Genomic DNA, 20,371 nt, shown 5'->3' with positions numbered 1-20,371 from the left:
ATTGTCTCTGATATTGGAATTATGGCTGGTTTTTAAACATCCTTTATGCTTTTTGAAACCCTGATGGCGCAGTGGTTAAGAGCTGGCCTGTTAACCGAAAGGTTGGCAGTTGGAATCCACCAGCCGCTCCTTGGAAACCCTATGAGGCAGTGCAACTCTGTCCTATAGGGTCACTATGAGTCAGAATCGACCCAACGGCAGTAGGTTTGGTTTGGGTTTTGCTTTCTGCAATTTCTGATTTTTCTTCAATGGAAAAGAGAAAGCAAAACCAAGAGCAATATCTAGAAGATCAGATTCTACTGATCTGGTGCTTTCTTAAAGTCTTCGAGTTTCTGCCGTAGGAGTAAAGCCAACTTGCTCGGTCTGGCATTCTGGAGATAAAAGCTGGTCCTCAGGATGCTGGGATCAGCTAGTGATGAGATGCCTGTTGGTTGAGTTCCTGTGAACTCAGGGGGTTTGTTGGGTCTGCCCAACAAACACCAGCCTCCTGTATGTTTTTGTTTGAGGTGAGGAAGTTTCTTGAATAGTCTTATAAGCCAGATCCTGTGCATCTCCTGCTGTCATCCTGGGTCCCAGAGATCCTTGGATAGGCAATTTATACCACAATGTGGGACAAGAATAGATGATCTCCAGTGTTCTTCCAGCCCCCAAAATTCAATCTGTATTTCTAATCCAGTTGTAAGTATTGATACAGTTGATATTCAGCTATGTATTGTAATTTTTATATAAATGCATAGAAGTAATAGTCATTTTAACAATAGTACCCATCCTCATTGATAGCATTGACATTTCACCTACAATTTACAGGAGCCACTGAAGCCTGGATGATGTACCGCTAGCAGTTTCTTAAAGAATAGCTAACTTCAAAATATGCAGTTGCTACTGATTGTCCTTTTATAAAGTAGCACTATAAAATCCCTTTTAAAATTGATGTAAGTTTAGAAAAAAAGTGATCCAACATAATGAAAAGTGTTACTACTACAAAGGTTGATACGAGGTGACGCAAATATGAAAGCAGTGTGCGGAAGATTGAACTTTGGGAAGCACCACTGTTCGTCTGGTGACATAGTCAGGATTGGAAGTCCTGGAGTTGAGATTTTGTCTGTGACACATTTATCAAGACTTTCCAGTTTTCAGTCTTCTCATTTTCACAGTTGACTGCAACAGTGAGAGGGGCATTATCCTTCTCTCTTCAGGAGAGACAAGTCATTGTTTCCCACCTCATGTGTATGTCCTTAACATACAATCTGTTGTCCTTGCCATAGACTGTTGTTACTAGAACACTTTGAATGCTTAGCACAGAGCCTGATCTCTACTACGTACTTGATAATTGCTTTTTATTGGTTATATTCATTAACCATTGTTGTCTTTGTTATTTTAGCTTTCCCTTCTGATTAGGCAACAAGGAATACTTTTATCTTTTTATTTTTTTAACCAAGAGTGATAGCAGGATTAAAGTGGAGGTTCTATGACAGTCATACAGTGTATGTTTTTGCTAACTAAGTTTAGCATTTGAATGTACTTAAAGCATTATTTTGTTGCATTTGGTGAATCTGTACCATTCACTGACGTAATAATATATGATGTAACTTACCTAACCTAAATGTTACTGTTGTTAAGAAAGGATGCAGGCATTTGGAAAATTCTAGGTAAAATGAGGGAGGAAATATGTGTGATGGATACTACCTTATGATTAAATTGACATCACATGTGATTTAATGTTTTATAAATATCTCATGATGAGATTTAAAGACCATGAATGTTTAGACTGTACGAGTGAATTTAAGAACTCCAAAACATTCCTGTGTTATAGTTAGTGGCTTCTCTTCTCTTGCCCTTTTTTTTTCCTTTAAAAAAAAGTCTACAACAATGTTACAGTGAGATGGTGAACATCCACTGTGCCTCTCCGAGATGCCTCTCTTAAACCTCATAGGGGGCTGTGAGGTTGTCTCCTGGTGTTGTGAGGGTAAAACATGGTGGGGAGTCAACCCTTGGCCACCACTGAGGAGCCTTCCTAGCTGCTCCCAGGTGGGCGAAGTATTTTGATGACGCTGACCTGTGTCTGAAAGGGGCGCAGGGGTTGTCCTAGACTGGCAGTATGTTCTGTGAAACATAGAGTCTGAATCGAAAAGGTTTTGTGTTCTTCAGGGCTAGCCCAGCCCTGAATGAGACTCCGAGTTCTGGGGTAGCTGGCTGGGTGACCTTGGGCAGCATCTCATCCCACCTGCAGTGAGTAGTTCAGACTCCTAGAGGGAGTACTGGCTTCCCAGGGGAAGGACGGCTCTACCTCTCATCTCTGGAGGCTTTGGCCTGTCCATTCCTTAAATCCATTTGACCACTCATTGAAATTTTCTTCTCATTTATTCTAGTGTAATGATGTTTGCATTTAGTCTTCTCATACAAATTTGTATGTAGCTAAAAATTAGCTCTAAATCAGTCATCTGTTACAACAGTAGAAGGTATTATCCCATCAGGTGACATTTTAGTACATTTCAAGTAAATGGAGTAGGATGTTCATTGCAGCACTGTTCACAATAGCAAAAAGATGGAAACAACCTAGGTGCCCATCCACAGATGAATGGATAAACAAATTATGGTATATCCACACAATGGAATGCTACGCAATAATAAAGAACAACAGTGAAGCCGTGAAACATAACATGGAGGAAGCTGGAGGTCATTATGCTGAGTGAATTTAGTTGGTCACAGAAGGACAAATATTGTATAAGACCAGTATTATAAGAACTCAAGAAAAGGTTTAAAACCCGAAGAAAACATTCTTTGATGGTTACGAGGGTAGGGAGGGAGGGTGAGGGTTATTTACTAACTAGATAGTAGATAAGAATTATCTTAGGTGAAGGGAAGGACAGCACACACTACAGGGGAAGTCAGCACAGCTGGACTAAACCAAAGCTAAGAAGTTTCCCGAATACAGTGAAACACTTTGAGGGACAGAGTAGCATGGGTAGGGGTCTGGGGGCCATGCTTTCAGGGGACATCTAGGTCAATCGGCATAACAAAGTTTATTAAGAAAATGTTCTGCATCCTACTTTGGTGAGTGGCGTCTGGGGTCTTAAAAGCTTGCAAGCAGCCATCAACCACCTGGAGTAAAGGAGAATGAAGAACACCAAAGACACAAGGAAAGTATTAGCCCAAGAGACAGAAAGGGCCACATAAACCAGAGACTTCATCAGCCTGAGACCAGAAGAACTAAATGGTGCCTGGCTACTACCGCCAGTGACGGCCCTGACAGGGAACACAACAGAGAGTCCTGGATGGAACACAGGAAAGGTGGGGTGCAGAACTCAAATTCTAGTAAGAACACCAGACTTAGTGGTCTGACTGAGACTGGAGGAACCCCGTAAAGCATGGCCCCTGGATTCTCTATCAGCCCAGAACTAAAACAGTTTCCGAGGCCAACTCTTCAGACAAGGATTGGACTGGACTGTGGGACATAAAGGGATATTTGTGAGAAGTGTGCCTCTTAGCTCAAGTAGATACAAGAGACTAAACGGGCAGCTTCTGTCCGGAGGTGAGATGGGAAGGCAGAGAGGGTTAGGAGCTAGCTGAATGGACATGGGGAATCGGGTGGAAAGGAGGAGTGTGCTGTCACAGTAGGGGGAGAGCAATTAGGGTTACATAACGATGTATATATAAATTTTTGTATGGGGGAAAAAATAAAAACAGAATTTGCTCTGACCAAAAAAAAAAAAAAGTAAATGAGTAGGATGTTTCCTTGTAGTGAGCACATACAGTATAGAACACAAATCAGTATTTTCACAAGAAGTTAAGAAACAGAAACACAGGAATCTAAAATGGAATTAGATCAGTTTTAAACAGTCATTACTTTGGAAACATATATACAGCAAAACTTCAAGTACGTAGTACCATGAATCCTAACACTCCTTAGGGACCCTAAAACCATGGTGAACTCAGACAGAGTAAACAGACTGATGTCTGCTGTTGTGAAAACACAACGTGATTAATGAGTCATTAGTAATAATCACCTAAAAGACCACAAGATGGCAGGATTTCTCTAAGAAGCTCAAATAAATCCCTTAAAGAGGAAGTTGATGCTTACAAGAAAATTGAAATGGAGCTTATTAAAATAAGAGGATGCTTTGTATGTACTAAGAAATGTGTGACTCAGAATGGAATGATTAAGAGGATGGAGGCAAGTAATTTATTGAAATCTAGAAAATATTAGAAAGTTTCTTGAGGCTTTCTCCAATAATTCATTTTTCAGAAAGGGCATAAGATACTGTCCGGAAGGGTTTATAAATGCACCTTATTGATCCTAAGTATATGAATAAAGTAAATGACCGGATACTTATAAAGCAGTAATCCACAGGTCAGCACAGGTGAAACCTGGCATTCCGTATCTGCTAATGCGTTGGCACATTTCAGAGTTTAACCCTGATGAGTCATCAAGAAAAGCATAAATACATGCAGTGCACATTATTTTCTAAAGTGGAGAACTTCCATCAAGAAGAGTTTGAATGAAATAGCCTGTTCCCAGACACCTTTTACCAGCTGGTCTGTAGCGTGGTGGGTTACTATTAATAAACAACTGCCCTGGCTGAGGGCAGAATGATGACCAGTGCCTTCAACAGAGGACAGATGGTAGTTTTAAAAATCAAGAGTTGCATTTCCTATGAATGGTATCTTATTCGTCTAGTGCTGCTATAACAGAAATACCACGAGTGTCTTTAACAAACAAATCTATTTTCTCACAGTTTAGGAGGCTAGAAGTCCGAATTCAGGGTGCTGGCTTTAGGGTAAGGCTTTCTCTATATAGGTTCTGGAGGAAGGTCCATGCTCTTCTGCTTTTCCTGGTTCTTTGGCAGTCTCCATGTGTCTTGGTATCCATCTTAACCCTATCTCTGCTGTGGTTGCTTGTTTAATCTCTTATATCTCAAAAGAGATTGACTCAAGATACACCCTAAACTAATTCTGCATCATTAACATAACAAAGACAACCCATTCCCAAATGGGATTATAGCCACAGGCATAGAGGTTAGGATTTACAACACATATTTTGGGGGGACATAATTCAGTCCATAACAAAGGGCTTAAAGATTTGCTAGTATTTTTCCTTATTCAACAAATACTTATTGTGCACTTTGAGGTCACTTGCCAGGTTTAAGTGCTTGCTGAGTCTTTAGATCTATCTGTTTCTTTTGCTGAACAAGAAAATAGAAAGGATCGCAGATTATTTAAGTCAGTAAAAAAGCTGTTTGTCTGCTTATGTTTCAGAATTAAGCCAGAACACAATGTGTTATTTAGTTTCTTTGATATTTACAAAGTAAAGAACCAGTGGGAGATGAGTGATTTAGATTTTGAGAAATATGAAATTAAAATAGAAACTTAGAATTATTTTTATCAGCATTGTCAGTTCTAGGCAAGTCATTCAGCCATTATCTCTGCCTGCTGAGCTGTTTCATCATGAGGGCCCAGTAATTGCTACTTAAATTAATAAATAAGTGAAATGTAATGAATAGATATTTTTGAAGCTATAAGAGTTTAAAGCAGATAATGTCTTATGACCACTAAACCCTCACCAGGAAGCATGGCTCCTGCAAGTCCACATCTAAGTGGGTTGTGACTTCAAATTAGAAAGTTCATATCTGTAATTTTTGCCTGATTTTAGGATGTAAACAATTTCTAGCTAAGATTGCGTCTGTTCATTCATTTTTTTTAGTGTTTGTCATCAAGTGGAGTCCTGCGTAACAATAAACATAAGGGGATATACACTCTACTTTAAGACTTTGATGAAGTCTCTTTTGCTTATAATCAGTTAATGGGAAAACTGTTTCTGCCGTCTGATACTACATTTTATGTTTTATGATAGTTTTGGAAAATTGTTACGGGTGGGTAAGGGTAAAGCGATGAGAGTCTGACCATAAAATATATATATATATGGAGACATTTATTTGAAATGGTTGGTGTTCTGTAAGTAGTAATTTGTTTCTACTTGAACGTGGTAAAAGGCCAAGAAGTTGGATTTTTTATATGGATGCTGTATTATGAGTAAGCATTGAATGTATATAATTATTAGAGGAAAGTGACAAAAAATAAAACTCTTATTAGCTATGAACTTGATTCTTACTTTCAGATTCCCAGTGTAAAATTTGACTTGTTCTTTAGGCATCATTAAATGCATAAATCATTGGATGGCCTTTGTGGGAGCTTACTTATATGTGTAGACGCAGCTTGCAAACTTGTGTTTAACTAGAGAGGAGAGTCAAATATTTTTGTCTCATTGCAAGTAAATATTCTTTTCTTCTGATTGCAGCATCTTCACAACTATTTCACAGTGACTCTTGGAATTCCTGTTTGGTGTTCTTATGTCTTTTTCGTCGTAGCCACCTTGGTTTTTGGCCTTTTCATGGGTCTGGTAAGAGATAATGCAATCTTTTTACTGTCTTTAAAGCAAAATGGGTTTCACATAAATCTAGAAAAAGCCCAAGAAAGGAATAGCACTTAAATGTTCTTTGTGTGTTACCTAAGCAGTTAAATAACATTTGCTTGTTTGACACCACTTTCAATGATAATTTGAAATATAATAGAAAATTGATTAAATTATCTCCTTATCCTATCCCCTGAATATTCTGAAACTGTGTGCTGCCCAGAATATAGGCAGTGATGAAAGGAGAAGTAGAGACCCTACTTGAATTAGATGGTCAGTTTCCAAGGCAACTGTAATTTCACACATCGCCTGCTTGATTAGAACACTGTGTTGATACGGCCAAAGCTGTAAATTTATTCCTAGGGTAAACAAGAAGATTTTTTTCTTGTTTATGTCATCTAATTATACCTCTAATCCTGACCAGCTCTTTATGCCTGCATGCTGGTTTTTTCCAAGGTAGAATGTGTAAGAGAATGAGTATAGAGCAACCCAATCTTAGACTGTGAAAAAAGTAAGATGTGAAGCAAATTATTATCATGTCTTCTTTGGGCACAAAAATTAGTATCAAGTAGACACCTATACATTTTCTCCCTAGGTGTGTTTTAGGTGAGAGTGAAATAATAAACTTATTTACTTAACTGTACAGTCAGCTATAAGTGTTTTTGCATGTTTTACTCTTTGACATAAGTGAAATAACTTGTTGCGTTTCTGGTTAAGAAAATGAGAAGTTCTCAAAAGCCATTATAATTTTTACTAATCACATAGATTTTAAATACTATATGATGGGAATATAGTTGATGATTACTACCAAATGAGTCAAAAAGAACAAACCCTTAGGTAAGATTATCATAAAGTCTAGTCTTGTATTTTATAATGAATTTTGGCTCTTTAGCAAGGTCTTTTTAAAGATAAGTTTAAAATGTTAGCAGTTGCATTTATAGCAAGTCATAACTTGGTGTGACAGAGTCCTAACTCCAGGGAGCCAAGGAGGCTTGATTTTATTTTGCCATGAACGTGATTAATTCAGATTGTGGCTTCTCTTTGGGATTTGACTGCTGCTGTTAACTTAAAGGGTGAGGAAGGGACTTAAATACCTGTATATGTCATCTGTTAAGTCCTGGATATGTCCCATTCCATTGCATGAATTTTACTGCTAATTAACTTGTCGCCATTGCTCTGGCCTAAAGGGATTTGATTTTGGATATAAATGGAATGTAATAGTCTTTGCTTCTCCTACCTTATTGTCTAGTACTAGATTTTCCTGAGTGTATTTTGGAGCCATATGGAGTGTGAGGCTCTTGTAGGGGGACGACTGTGAGGTCCAAGGTGATTCAGAGATAGAGTTATGGAGAATGTAGATTCAGTATGAGCCTATTTTAAGACCAGTGAACATTCCTCTTAATATGAAGCTTTTTAGAATTTTATCTTTGAGGTTGACTTTAAGTCCAACTAATTGAGCCAGGGCTGCTTATGCCCTAAGTTCTTTTGGAAGCTTAGATTAAAATAATCAGTGCAGGAAAGAGGCCAGAAGGCTTGTCCTGAAGAAAGAATAGAGTTGATTCCAGACTCTGCAAGTGATTAAGTGACATAGAACATTGTTTCTTTATAAGACATTAGGTACAGAACTTTAACAAAATAATCAAAAATTCAAAGGAATAAAATAATAAATTTAAAGGAATAATAGACATAAATTTTCTGTTAATACAGTTCTGAAAATTAGTAAACATATCTCTACTCAAAGTGCCTTTTCTACAACTGTAGTATGTGTTAAAAGAGACACACAATAGCTAGAATTTTGCCTTCAGTAATCTTAGATTTCTTATGTACTTTTTACTTAACTCTTGTGAATTAGTTACACAGTTTGAAACAACTTGCATTCTAATCCAACTTAAGTCAACTCTTCCAAAATGGTACTTTCATTAATTTCTTGGAGTATAACTAGGGAAGTGTTTCTCAACAGCTTTCATATTCTTAGCCACATAGAGAATGATATTTGTATGGTTCACTATGGTAAAGGAATAAGCTGCTCAACAAGGCCACTTGAGACTGGCAGTGAATGGCCCAGGGGACCGGTTACCCTGCAGCCTGCCCAGACTCCCAGAGGAAAAGAGGGGATAGCTATTTTGACACACCTGTTGCAAAGCTAGGTGCTAGAGGTTCTTTAGTAGCCATACCAACTGAATCAAAATTGAAAGAGCAGTTTAGATAGAATGAATCTGAGATGAAATTGCTGAACACAGAATTTCCCAGAATAGGGTATTAGGAATTGACAAAATACTCAAAGGAAAGAGCATTTGAGAAGCTGCATTTGGTCCCCTTGTGGAGAACCTGCAGCCCATTGAGGTTTTGTGACCATTTGCATTTCTCCTTTACAGAGCCAGGATTAGAGCCAAGGTCTCCAGTTACATGGTTCAGTGCTCTGTGACACCTTTGTTGTTAAGTGGGGGATAAAGGCAGAGCCCAGGCATGCAGACTTGCAAAGCTTGGTCCTGATGACTTTCAAGATACTCCTTACTATGAGTGGTTTTCCATAAAGGAGTGATTTTGTAATTGTTCATTGCTTTGCATAAGTCTGACGATTATGTTTTTTTTTTTTTTCCCAATTTTAAAAGATGGGAAGTTAAAAAAGCTGATAGTTTTAACTTTGTTTGTTTTCTTGATTGAGCCTAGTGATGGTTGAAATATTTTACTACATGTTATTATTCACATGTAAACAAAGGACTCAATTTTAGGAGTCAAGCATATAGTTTGCATTTTATACCACTATGGAAAAGAACCTTAAGCGCATAATATATATATCAAATCACTCTGACAGCATCATTTCCCGCTGTCAGCAACTCTCCTCTGAGGGATAGAAGGCAGCGAAGCTCTAGAAAAGCAGAAAAGCAGTACAGAACACAGGCAGCCATCCAGGTAACTTAGCTTTAATGGCTTTTCTGCTTAAATAGTTCAGTAAGGGCTATTGTCCGGTCTCCATTTCACTTGGTATGTGTAGATGTCCACATTTTGCTGCATAGGCAGGTTATTTTTCTAGATTCTGACTAGTGCCTAACACAGAGCCTCCCACAGAGCGGGGGCTCCAGTATTATGGGACATTGATGTCACCCTCTGTGAAAGATAATAAATTCATCTGCTCTTCACATTTATGGCTGTCTGGTTAGAAGCTGAAACCTGAAACTATAACCCTGAGAGGATCACCGTAGAAGATGAGGAGGAAGGCAGCATTCCCCTGTAGACCTTGTTTTTAAACAGTGTCGTTCTTAAGTGGTCCGGAAGGTGCCCATTCCAGGGAAATAGTAGTCTAGATCGGAAAATAAATCTTGAACTGAGAAAATCTGAGTTTTCAACCTCAGTCGTTTCATATGAAAGTATTTTCCTCTTTTCTGTTCAAATCAGTTTAATGGCTTGGAGCATGTTGTCTTCTAACCCACAGAGCCTTCTTGCATTCCTGTGCCCACCATATGGGTCTCAGCGTGGCGTGCAGGCTGCCACTGGGTCCCGAGAGCCCATGCGATCCTCCTTGGCGTAGCCTAGGGCAACCAGACAGTTGGGGCTGCTCATCCTCTCCTGACTTTGCCCAGGCCTTAAATGCTGCCTCGTTCAAGCAGTCATTCTTGATCCTTGCTACCTCGTAACTGGTTTTAATCTAGTTATCTCAAGTCCCTGAGTACTTTATTCATTTTTCTTCATAATGCTTTATAATTAAACTGCCGTTTTTTTTCTCTGTAATGCTCAAGAGCCAGGACAGTATTTATTTGTTTTCAACCTACCCCCCTCCTAAGATATTAGTATGGTGCCTTGACCCTAATGAATGTAAATATTGAGTAAAATAATAAATGAACATGTGGACAGTAATAATCCTGAACACAAAGTAAGATACTAATTTGATGTTTATAAAATAGAATCAAAAGGACTATGACCGGGGGTTCTTTAAAATTTCAGAGCACTGTTTAATATACTAATATACAATATCAAGTACTACTACCGTTTTAAAGGTTGGGCAGTTACTCACAGTAAAGGCATAGTCTGGGAGTTAGCTAGGTACGATCCTCCCTACTAGGGGACACCTGCAACATGGGCAGCTTCTTCCTGTTTTGGATCTCTATGGTGCCACAGTGCAGATAGAGAGTGGCTCCAGCTTGTTTCTGCTCCAGCTGACTCTGCCCTGTTTGACATGCCCGTTAACTTCATCACCATGGCCCATACTGGTCCCTGGACATAGAACAGGGACTGGAATGATTCTGTCCTTAAGGAGCTTGTAGATTATCAGGGGACAAGGCATGTGACTCATACTGCAGTCAATGTCAGAAGTGAAGCTAATAAATCATATCTAAAATACGATTTATTTAGTTCACACCCTTGATGGGGTTTCCTCACAGTTTGTTTCTATAGAAATTTCTTATGGTATTCTTGAGAATTCCAGCTCAGTTGGGGATTACCCATTGGTAATGGGCAGCCCATATGCAGGCTAGTTTTGTTTGTACAGAATAATGTTTTTAAAGACTCTTTCAGACTTGGCTGATAGTGTGCCTTTTTTCTTATGCTTGCTTGACTCATCTATTTGTAACAGGCTATCTGTAGACAATTGACTTTGTGACCTTTGCTCTAAATTAATAGTATTTTTCAATATTATACTACTTTTGAAAAATAGAAAATTGTTAATTATACCCTTGTCTTTTTTTGAGGGCTTTTGACCAACTGCTAATTATTTGTCTAAGAATATCTGTGTATAGAAGTGAGGCCTAATTTTGAGGCCCTTTGGTAATAAATGTCCTACCTACTAACTGTAAAATCACTTTTCTCCAGGTCCTGGTGGTAATATCAGAATGTTTCCATGTACCACGTCCCAGGCATTCATCTGACCGTTCTGGTAAGCGTGATAAACTCATGGAATAAAGTATCCTTAGACTCTGTTGTGTGCCCTTTCCTGCTTATATAGATGGTGGGTTTTACCCTTGGTTTGCTAGATGACCAAACCAAAATTCTCTGAAATCAGTTCTCTAGATAGATTTGAAGAAAAATTATTATTTATCCTCCATTAATTTAGAGAACGTTTCATTTAGGCATTTTTTCTCCTTAAAATGCATGTTCTTCATTAGTCAGTGTCTAGCTCTTCCTTTATTCAAGCTTGTAATGAAAAGGGAGGAAAGGAAACGCACATTTATTGAGCTTCACTATGTACCAGTTACTGTCCTAAGTCCTTGAAAAGCAGTCTCCCAACTGCTTTTACAGCTGAGAAAACAGAGGCTCTGAAAGGCTAAGTCAGTTGTCCCAGGTCACAAAATCAAAAGGTGGGGACTTGGGTTTTTAATGCACTTCTCCCCAAGTCTGTGCACTGCCCCACACTGTTTCTGGGACCAGGTGGCCCTGGATTCTCCTGTCTTTATCCCTGACTTTTTTTGAGAATTTATATGAAGACTTTATGGGGACTTTATAATTACTGAACTTTATGTGGTAGTTTAACTAAATAAGCTCAGGTTTCTTTTTAGTTTTTGAAATTTCAAGGCTTTGAACCTTCCATAGATAATTAGAAAATATATTATGTTCCTTAGAATTCTTGACCATGACAGAAACCCAGTTCAAACCAGTTTAGGAAAAAAGGAGAGTTGATGAGCTAACAGAACTGAAAAGCCCAGAGATGTTCTGCTTTCAGGCATAGCCCAAGCGATGTTAGGTTTCTGATTCCGTGTGGCTGACTCAGTGATTGCCAACAGCCCCAACTCGCATCTTACCAGCTCAGCAATTCCTGCAGAGGGAGAGGGGCTTTTCCTCCTGACAGTGCCCAAAAAATCCTGGGGAGTACTGTAATTGGCTCCGCTTAAGTCACATTGCTGATCCAGTCACCATGACTGGGGGGGTCACTGAGTCTTCTACAAGCTACAAAATACAGAGAGGGAAGGAACCTTTGCCCTCCCTGCCCATGTGCTCTGATAAAGTCAACACAGTCAATGAAATCTGCAGAGAGGACAGAGAATATAGGGCTAGGATGCCAATCAGAGAATCTGCGAGCCAGAGCTTTCAAGGAGGAGAAAATCATCAAGTAGTTCTCACCTTCTGCTTTTTTTGCACTTCACAGTTAAAAGCACTCAATTAATTGCTGAATTGTTGTTTATTCAGAGGACATTCTTTTTGCTCCTCTTCCCTCCACAGAGCAGAATCAGACATCAGAGGAGGCTCAGAGGGCTGAACAGTTGCAGGATGCAGAGGAGGAAAAAGATGATTCAAATGAGGAGGAAAACAAGGACAGCCTTATAGACGAGGAGGAGGAGGAGAAAGAAGACCTGGGAGATGAGGACGAAGTGGAAGAAGAAGAGGAGGAGGACAACTTGGCTGCTGGTGTAGATGAGGAGAGGAGTGAGGCCAATGACCAGGGGCCTCTGAGAGAGGGCAGCGTGGCTGAGGAAGAAGTGGGACCGGAGAAGACCGAAGGGGACATTCCTGAGCAGCCCTCTTCAGCTGACACACAAATGGCGGGAGACTCGTTGAGGCAGCGCAAAAGTCAGCACGCTGATAAGGGACCATAGGCTTTATGAAGGTTTTTCCAGTAATAGAGACCAAGGGAATGAGTCCCTTTCCCTCTGGTCTGCAGTTTAAACCAAATCTTTACTTCTTCTTGAATGAACACCCTTCTCTCTTAAAAGGATCCCAAGTCATGTGGTCTCAAGGCATTAAGCCTCATGTATATTAATGAGAATCTTTCAAGCATGATAATCAGGAAACAGACAAATGTGGTGTTAGGGTCTGTTTGGGGACTAACGACGGGAACAAGTTTATTTACTCGGGGCTGGAGAGTCTTGGCAAGAGGAGGCAATCCCAGCTCCCCATTAGCCCCTGCTAGAAATTACAGGCTGCAGACTCCATAAAATGAAAGCAAAGCGTCCTTTCCTCCTGAGCATCCTCAAAAGGGTAGCAGAAGTCTTGCTTCCTCTGCTTGTCTAAGTATTTATTTTTGTCAAACTTTGTAAGAAACATCAAGCAGCATATTGTAGGAACACTTTAAGAGATTGAAATTGAGAGGGCTTGGATAGTATTTTGGAAAGGAGCTTGGAAGCCATCCCAATCCTCTAAATCACCTTTGTTATCCTTTATTTCTTATCTTTAATTTTTTTCCAACTCTTTCTACATGGACTTGTTGGTTCCGGCACTCTTCACAGTCCCCGCTTAGTGATGGGACTGAGCCACCAGTCAAGTTCATGTCAGCTGTGTTTATTCTGACTTAAGGGTTTAGATAATCAGGAACCACAGCCTGTGAAGCCATGACTGCCGTGGAATGTTGTAACCTTCAGCGATTCAAAAGGAGGTGGGAATTTTACAGGCGAGGTTTTCTTTTTTTTGCCAAAATGTGTAATTTTTTTTCAAAGTGTTCCTTTATCAGTATTGTTTTTGCAGCCAAGAGTCCCCTACAGCTTTCCAGTACAAGGTGGCCTTTTGCAGAAAACTTGAATACTGTTTTATTTTTGTTCCTATCTCAAGGGGTTCTCTGGACCCTAAATCACTTTGATAATAACTGCAAAACCACTTCTGGTTTTCCTTCAGCGATGTGCTTTTGGGGAAAGAATTAATGAAAGTCAGTACCTGAAAATGAAAGATTTAGGGTCTTTTCTTTCTTCCTTAATTTTCTAAATAATTGTATCTTTGTAAATCTCTCACTACTCAATCTACTAAAAGTAGCAGGGGATCCAATTTCTTAAAAAAAAAAACAAAACCCATGTATGTAAATTTTCTCATACCTGATTTATGTCTTAGAATAAATTCAGAAAATAAGATCCCAAGCTTAAGAAAGATGCCTAAAGTTGACTCTCTGCCTCTTGAGTCAGAATAATACGGAATGCAGGCTTATGAAATTCAGAAGGCTTCTGTCATTTTTAAAATGAATATGCAGTATGCTTCTGTCTGGCTATTTAGATAACCCTTTCCTTGTACTAACTACAGTAGGGCTCATGGCGGGGTTCTGAAGCTCTCTGCCCTCCTGTGGTTGAATGATGCTATTGCCATTTTAATATCCCAGCAAAAGGTAGGGCTTGTTTTGCCAGAATCTGATTTTTAGAGATGGTTATTCTTCATCCAAGTCAGTTACCTGACAGCCTCCTTCCCTAGTAAGGTAAGGTTCATTAAGAGGCTCCAGTCATTGTGCTCCTCAGCACAGCAGTGGGACATTGAGTTTGAAGCCATCATAGCACTGATGGACTGGAGAATCTTGACGTGCCCATTTCCTGCCCCTGCCGCCATGTAGTGCTCTGACACCTTGCCCGTCGCACCATTGTGGCGGTGGCTCTGTCTCCTGATATCCGGAAGCCTGTCTGGGTCAGAGCTGAGCAGGGCCTGCCCTCCTGTCACTGGGTTTTTTTCTCATGATCAGCTGAAACAACGTTTTCAAATATCAATAAGCTCAAAGTTAGAGGTGTAGAATAAGAAAGGTTTTGTAGTTTGGCTTTTCTTTATAGTGCCTTTCCTAAAGTTGAAATAGTGATTTTCTTAATGGAATATTTGACTAGAGTGGAGGAAATGAAGAAATAAAATCGACCTTGGCTTTTTATAAATTTAAGGCCAATTTCCAACTGAACTCCAAATAATATCTAATTGTAGAATAAGAAAAATATCTTTTCTATCTCAGGATTACTTTAAAAATTGGAGGGAGGGGAGAAAAACATTTTTGGAGAAGCAGATACATTAAAAGTTTAGGTATCTGGTTATGGGAACCATTTTACCTCATTTTCCTTATTTTTATTATCCTGACAAAACATGGGTTTTTCATGAAGCACCTGATCAGTACACATCTAATTTCTTTTACACTTGAGGCCTTTAGGTTTGTTTTCAGTACTTAATATAAAATTAATGGAAAAAAATTCAATCTAAAATAATTTAAATCCAAAATTATATCAACATTTCAATAAGATTTTATGGATATCTAATCCCAAGGTCAAGTACATGGGAACATGATTTTGACTTAAAAGATAATCATGCTTTCCTCTATTGCAATATCAGTTGTTAGAGAATAGTATTTTGTGTAAATGAAAATTAGGTGGAGTCAATAAAAGTAACTGTGTGTTTTGGAATGGGGGTGCAGTGGTTTATGGGTGAGTCGTGGAGTAGGGTGCCTTTTCATTGATTAGAGGGAAAGTTTGAAACTTCTTGCCACTTTCATTAGTTCCTTTCCTTACTCATCTATTGTTAGATTTGATAAATCCCAGCTTGCTTAGAGATCTCCTATGGAAGCCACATACATATCCCACCGTTTTTCTCCCTGTGAAGTCTGAGCACTGAGTGGCTAACGGGGCCTGGCACAGTGTGGGTGCATGCTGACAACCCAGTCTTGTGCTCATAATCAGTCAGATACTGGCTCCTTTATCCACATAAAGGAAGTCAAAGTAACTACTGTATTAAAAAGTAAACCAAACTTTGGCAGGGTTGGTCTTTGACAGTGGATAAAACCAGTGTTGGCTTTTTACTGACAAACCGTGTCAATAGCTGTGACATGGCTACATGAGGTGGGTACGTGTAATTCTGCAGAGCCTGCATGCTGTAACACCTTTGGTGTAGATGATAAAGATGTCTTTGAAGGTGAATATGTAGCCTGTGACTTTTTATAGCTAGGTCCTTCAGGAGTGGAGGGGATATGTTGCTTTTACATGATAGGACATTAAAGAGTCAAAAAAAAAAAGAAAAGATAGAGTAAACCTGAGATGTCAGCCTAAAACCTTCAATTGGCATGAAGCAAGAGAAAGAAGGGGGAGAGGGATGCTTTTGCTAGTGTGTATCAATAGTGTATCTATGTATGATCTCCATCTCAGTGTTGAAGTGTTGTTTCTGCTAGTATTATAAACCTGTGGCTGGCACATCCTGTCAAACATACCAGTGCTTTGGAAAGTATTCATATATATCTTTCGTGCCAACAGAAATGTTCCTTGTTGTTAATACCTCTTTACCTCAGTCCTAGCTTTTGATCCTCTTGAGAAAATAATAGTTGGTCTTGAAAAAGCCAAATGTGAAATCAGCAAGTGTGATGAAGTCCAATGGGGCAGCTGTTTGAGCAGCTTTTCAAAGAGGTTCAGACTAAAGGCCTCTGATACCTTCAGACTAGAAAGTGACCTTCAGCTGGCTTACTCTTTCCGTAGTGTTTCTCGTGGACTATGACATTGTAGTTGTATGACTCATACAACTTTGATGTGTTTCTGCTGTAGTGTAATCATATTTGTTACTTAACAGCTTCTTCATGGGAATGCAAGTTTTATATTAAAAAATACTACTCATTTGTATTGCAGTACATTATGAATTTGTTATTTATATCCTTCGTAATTTTCTTGATTATTTAGCCCAGTGAGATTTAATTTTCTCTTTATCCATGTATTCTTTGCTTCTATAAATAGCATCTGTTGCAACAGCAATGACATGTCAAGATAACCATTTGAAGCAGTATATGGCCTGAATTACAAATCTCTTCATCACAAAATTGTACACAACCCTTGACCCTTTATGCTTTCAGTTTATTGTAATTTTCCATTTGTGTCAAAACCTAATGATATTGATGACTAAATACAGACAAAATGGTATATTTCTTTTCATATGAACAGTTTCACAAAAGCCATTTGCCTAGTCAGTGAAAGAAATACTACCTTGTTAAAAGAATAATTTTCCTGTATCCATCCACAGTCTGTTCTCTCTTTCTCACTTCCTTTTCCTCTCTCCTTTTCTCTCCCTCCTCTTCTTTCCCTCTCGTTGTCTCCCTGGCTTTGTGGAACCCAACCCCTGTGCCCTTCAGCTGTTCTGGAAATTCTGCACTAAACAAAGAACACGTCAAAAAACCCCAAGGCGCCTCTTTGTGCAGCCTGTGGTGTTGCCTATAGAAACTCATTACACTCACCTGTCAGGTCTCCCTTCTGTCCACAAGTGTAGGGTGGCCAGGCCGGAGTAGGTGGCAAGGGATGCTGCTTCATCCCTCAAGGCACTGTGTGCAGACTGTCCTGGTCTCCAAGGGCATTCAGAAGACTGGTGTACGCCCAACCCTCCTACCACTATAGTAGTGGGAGAGCACAAAGGAGGCAATCTTTTAGATACCTTTAGGGGCTGAAGTAATGAAGATTTGTTTTTTCTATTAGGGAAGGTGGTACGGGGATGTGTAGTAAGAAAATTATCAAATGTATATATCACCAGGTTCTTCCCTCAGAAGAACTGGCTCAGAATGCTTATATGCCCATACAAACAAATATGCCCATTATGCTGCATCTCAGCCCAGTTGAACTTGGTCTTACATCGTTGGTGGTAACAAAACCAGCAGTTTTTGAAGCCAGCAGCACTGAATCACAAAATGCAGTCCCATGCTTTGCCCCTGTCTTGAAGGCTCATTAGAATGTGTTCCACAGTAATAGGAATTCTTTCTTAGAACACATGAACTCCTTGAAGTTGATAACTCTTATTAGGCTAGGCCAGGCTCTGCTGGTAGACACCCAGAAACCTCCAGGGCATTAAAAACAAGAATTTCATTACTCTTACTAAGTCCAGGGCAGGCATCCCAGGTAGTAGTGGCTCTGCTCTGTGCAGGTTTTTGTAGGACCCACCCAGGTGAAGGGAGATTTTGCTGTCTTTAAAATACAGCTCAGGTGGCTGTGGTCTTTATCATCCCAAGCAGTCAAAATGGAAAAGAGCATGGAGGAACATTCTTGGGAGATTTTAAGGCTAAGTCTGCAAGAGGTACTTAGGAAATACTTCTGTCCCCCTTCCGTTTTTTTTTTTTTTAATGAAAAGATTTAGTTGCAGGATCATACCTAACTGAAGGAGAGGCTGAGGAATGTAATCTTGCTATGTGCTCAGGAAGAAAGGGAGATTAGAGAGGTAGCAATGACTTTATCTTACCTTCATTTGTATCCCTAGTGTCTGTACAAAGTGAGTTCCTGAGGAATGTTAGTAGAATGCACACACGTGGCAGGAGAGGGAAGGATACATCCAGACCCAACACTGGTTGTCTTCCTTATGGACTTTACCATTATTGGTCTTCAAGATACCAGAGTTTTCAAACTATGTGTTGTGCGTTCTCATGGAGTTTATATTTTATCTGGAAAAAATGGGCAACAAACAAGTAGGGTAAGAGCTACAAATTGAAAAAGGGTGTTATGGAAGTTTATATAAAAAGGAACGTGAGAGCCTGGATGGTACATGTGACCAGGAGGGTAAGAATAGAGGTTTCAGAAACAGATGGAACCTCTCAGATAAATGCAGACAGTTTTTAAGCAGTGCAAGGGAAAATAGGACTGGCATTTACCTCAACAAGAGGTTATTTGTTAAGCCGTCAGTATAGATTCTGGGTCTCATTTTCTTTTTGTATGGGGCACAGTTTATTAATCTTGGCAAGAGGTTTTTAGAGAGATGCTATAAATCTCCTTAAATGAGTTTCTGGCTAGTAGACATCTGATTATTCATGTTAACCTAAAAATTAATCTTTGGAAAGATTGATGCCATCAGAAATCTTTGTGTTTTGTTGTCACTGATGTGTCCCTTCTCTAAAATTATCAATAATAATTAGTTACTTGGGTGGAGACCATAGGATATAACCAGAACACATTTATGTCCCAAAAGAACAATCTGCTAGATTCACAAAAATTACAGAGCTGTCACTCTGTGGACTGTCTTTCAAACTCTAGCTGTCTGTGTAATAAGTTCTAAGCATGAGTCTCAATATAATAAATGGCATTAGAAACCAGCAGATTATTGGTTAACCATTGATTTACTATTTTAAGAACAATATTGTACGGAGTATTCTAAGGCTTTTCATATCCTTGACTCCAGGAGGAGAAATAGCTGTGCACATAGCCATCTAATTGTAATATGGCATCAAGTCATTTGACTGTCCTTCATAATCTTGATTCTGCTGATCCTGGGAGAGTAAGATTTACCTTCTATGCTTTTTACTAATATATGAAAAATATTGGTATTTAATTTAAAACTGGGGGTCTACTGTCATGCTAGAGCAGAAAGATGAGCCCCTTCCCTGTGATTACAGCACAGTCGTAGTGACCGGTTGAAGTGGTGACCTGAAGAAACAGGCCCATGAGTTTTCTTGGGCAGGGAGGGCTCCCTCATTCATAATATGAAAACAGAATGGTGGTTTGGGGGCAAAGCCATGTCAGGAGAGATCTGAGCATCCAAAAAAGGGTTTGATGATCAAAGGAATTTTTAAGTTGTTAGCCTTTAATAAGCTAACGATGTGAATTTCCAAAGAGGAATTTAGTCTCTAGCCTTTCTGAAACTTATTTGACAAGCAATATTGTGCAACAGAAAATTTGAAAACTTCCCCATTACAAAAATTAGAAATGTTAGCTAAACTATAACTGATAACTTTTAAAAGACAGAGCTGAGCTCAAAAGAAAGCAAAAACCATTCACAGAGGCCAAAAGCCATGAAAAAAATAAACATAACCTGGCGTGGCACTGCCCTGCTGATGGTGGTAGGGATAGAGGTGGAGACCTGATGCCCTAGGTGACCAGAGAGTGTGTTTTATTGGCTACATAGGTACAGACTATGTGGATAGGCCTTGACTGTGGCAAGGTGGGAAGCTGGAATTGAGACTTTATAAAAATGCTGGCTATATCCTCTGTGGAAAAAAAAAAAAAGAAAATCTCACTAGCGCACAGAGACTTCAAGGAAGCTTATCTGTCTTGGCTGACCTGTGTTGAAAATCAATAGACTTCTCTGAGAAATCATAACCATGGGCTGACCTTATATAAATTGGAGTTTGAATTTACACTAGCTCTATAGTCTCAAAAGGCCCCCAAACAAGAAATTCTCATAAAAAGGCTAATAGCAAAAGCAAAGGCAGAAGTGCTCTTGAAAACAACCCCAACCTGTCTTAACGAGTCCCATAGATAAAACGCTACTTAGGACGAACTCATAATCCAAAATCACAAATCTCACAAGGAAACCATCAGACAGCAGGATTAGACATGAAACCTTAAGATAGTAGAATTATCA

General features: G+C 39.3%; 1 protein-coding gene across 1 annotated transcript in view; it reads left to right on the top strand.

Moving 5' to 3' along the window:
* Nucleotides 1-20,029, top strand: part of TMX4 (thioredoxin related transmembrane protein 4) — a 59,943-nt gene extending 39,914 nt beyond the window's left edge. The window contains exons 6-8 of the mRNA XM_004383053.3: nt 6,296-6,397; nt 11,216-11,279; nt 12,560-20,029. Coding sequence (XP_004383110.1) covers nt 6,296-6,397; nt 11,216-11,279; nt 12,560-12,933 — 540 coding nt within the window. The 3' untranslated portion in view covers nt 12,934-20,029. The remainder of the gene's footprint in view (nt 1-6,295; nt 6,398-11,215; nt 11,280-12,559) is intronic.
* The last annotated feature ends 342 nt before the right edge of the window (nt 20,030-20,371 follow it).

This window comes from Trichechus manatus, unplaced genomic scaffold (assembly GCF_000243295.1).
Source record: "Trichechus manatus latirostris isolate Lorelei unplaced genomic scaffold, TriManLat1.0 scaffold00104, whole genome shotgun sequence".
NCBI lineage: Eukaryota > Metazoa > Chordata > Mammalia > Sirenia > Trichechidae > Trichechus > Trichechus manatus.
Note: the sequence above shows the minus strand (reverse complement) of the source record. Positions and strands in the feature narration are given on the sequence as shown.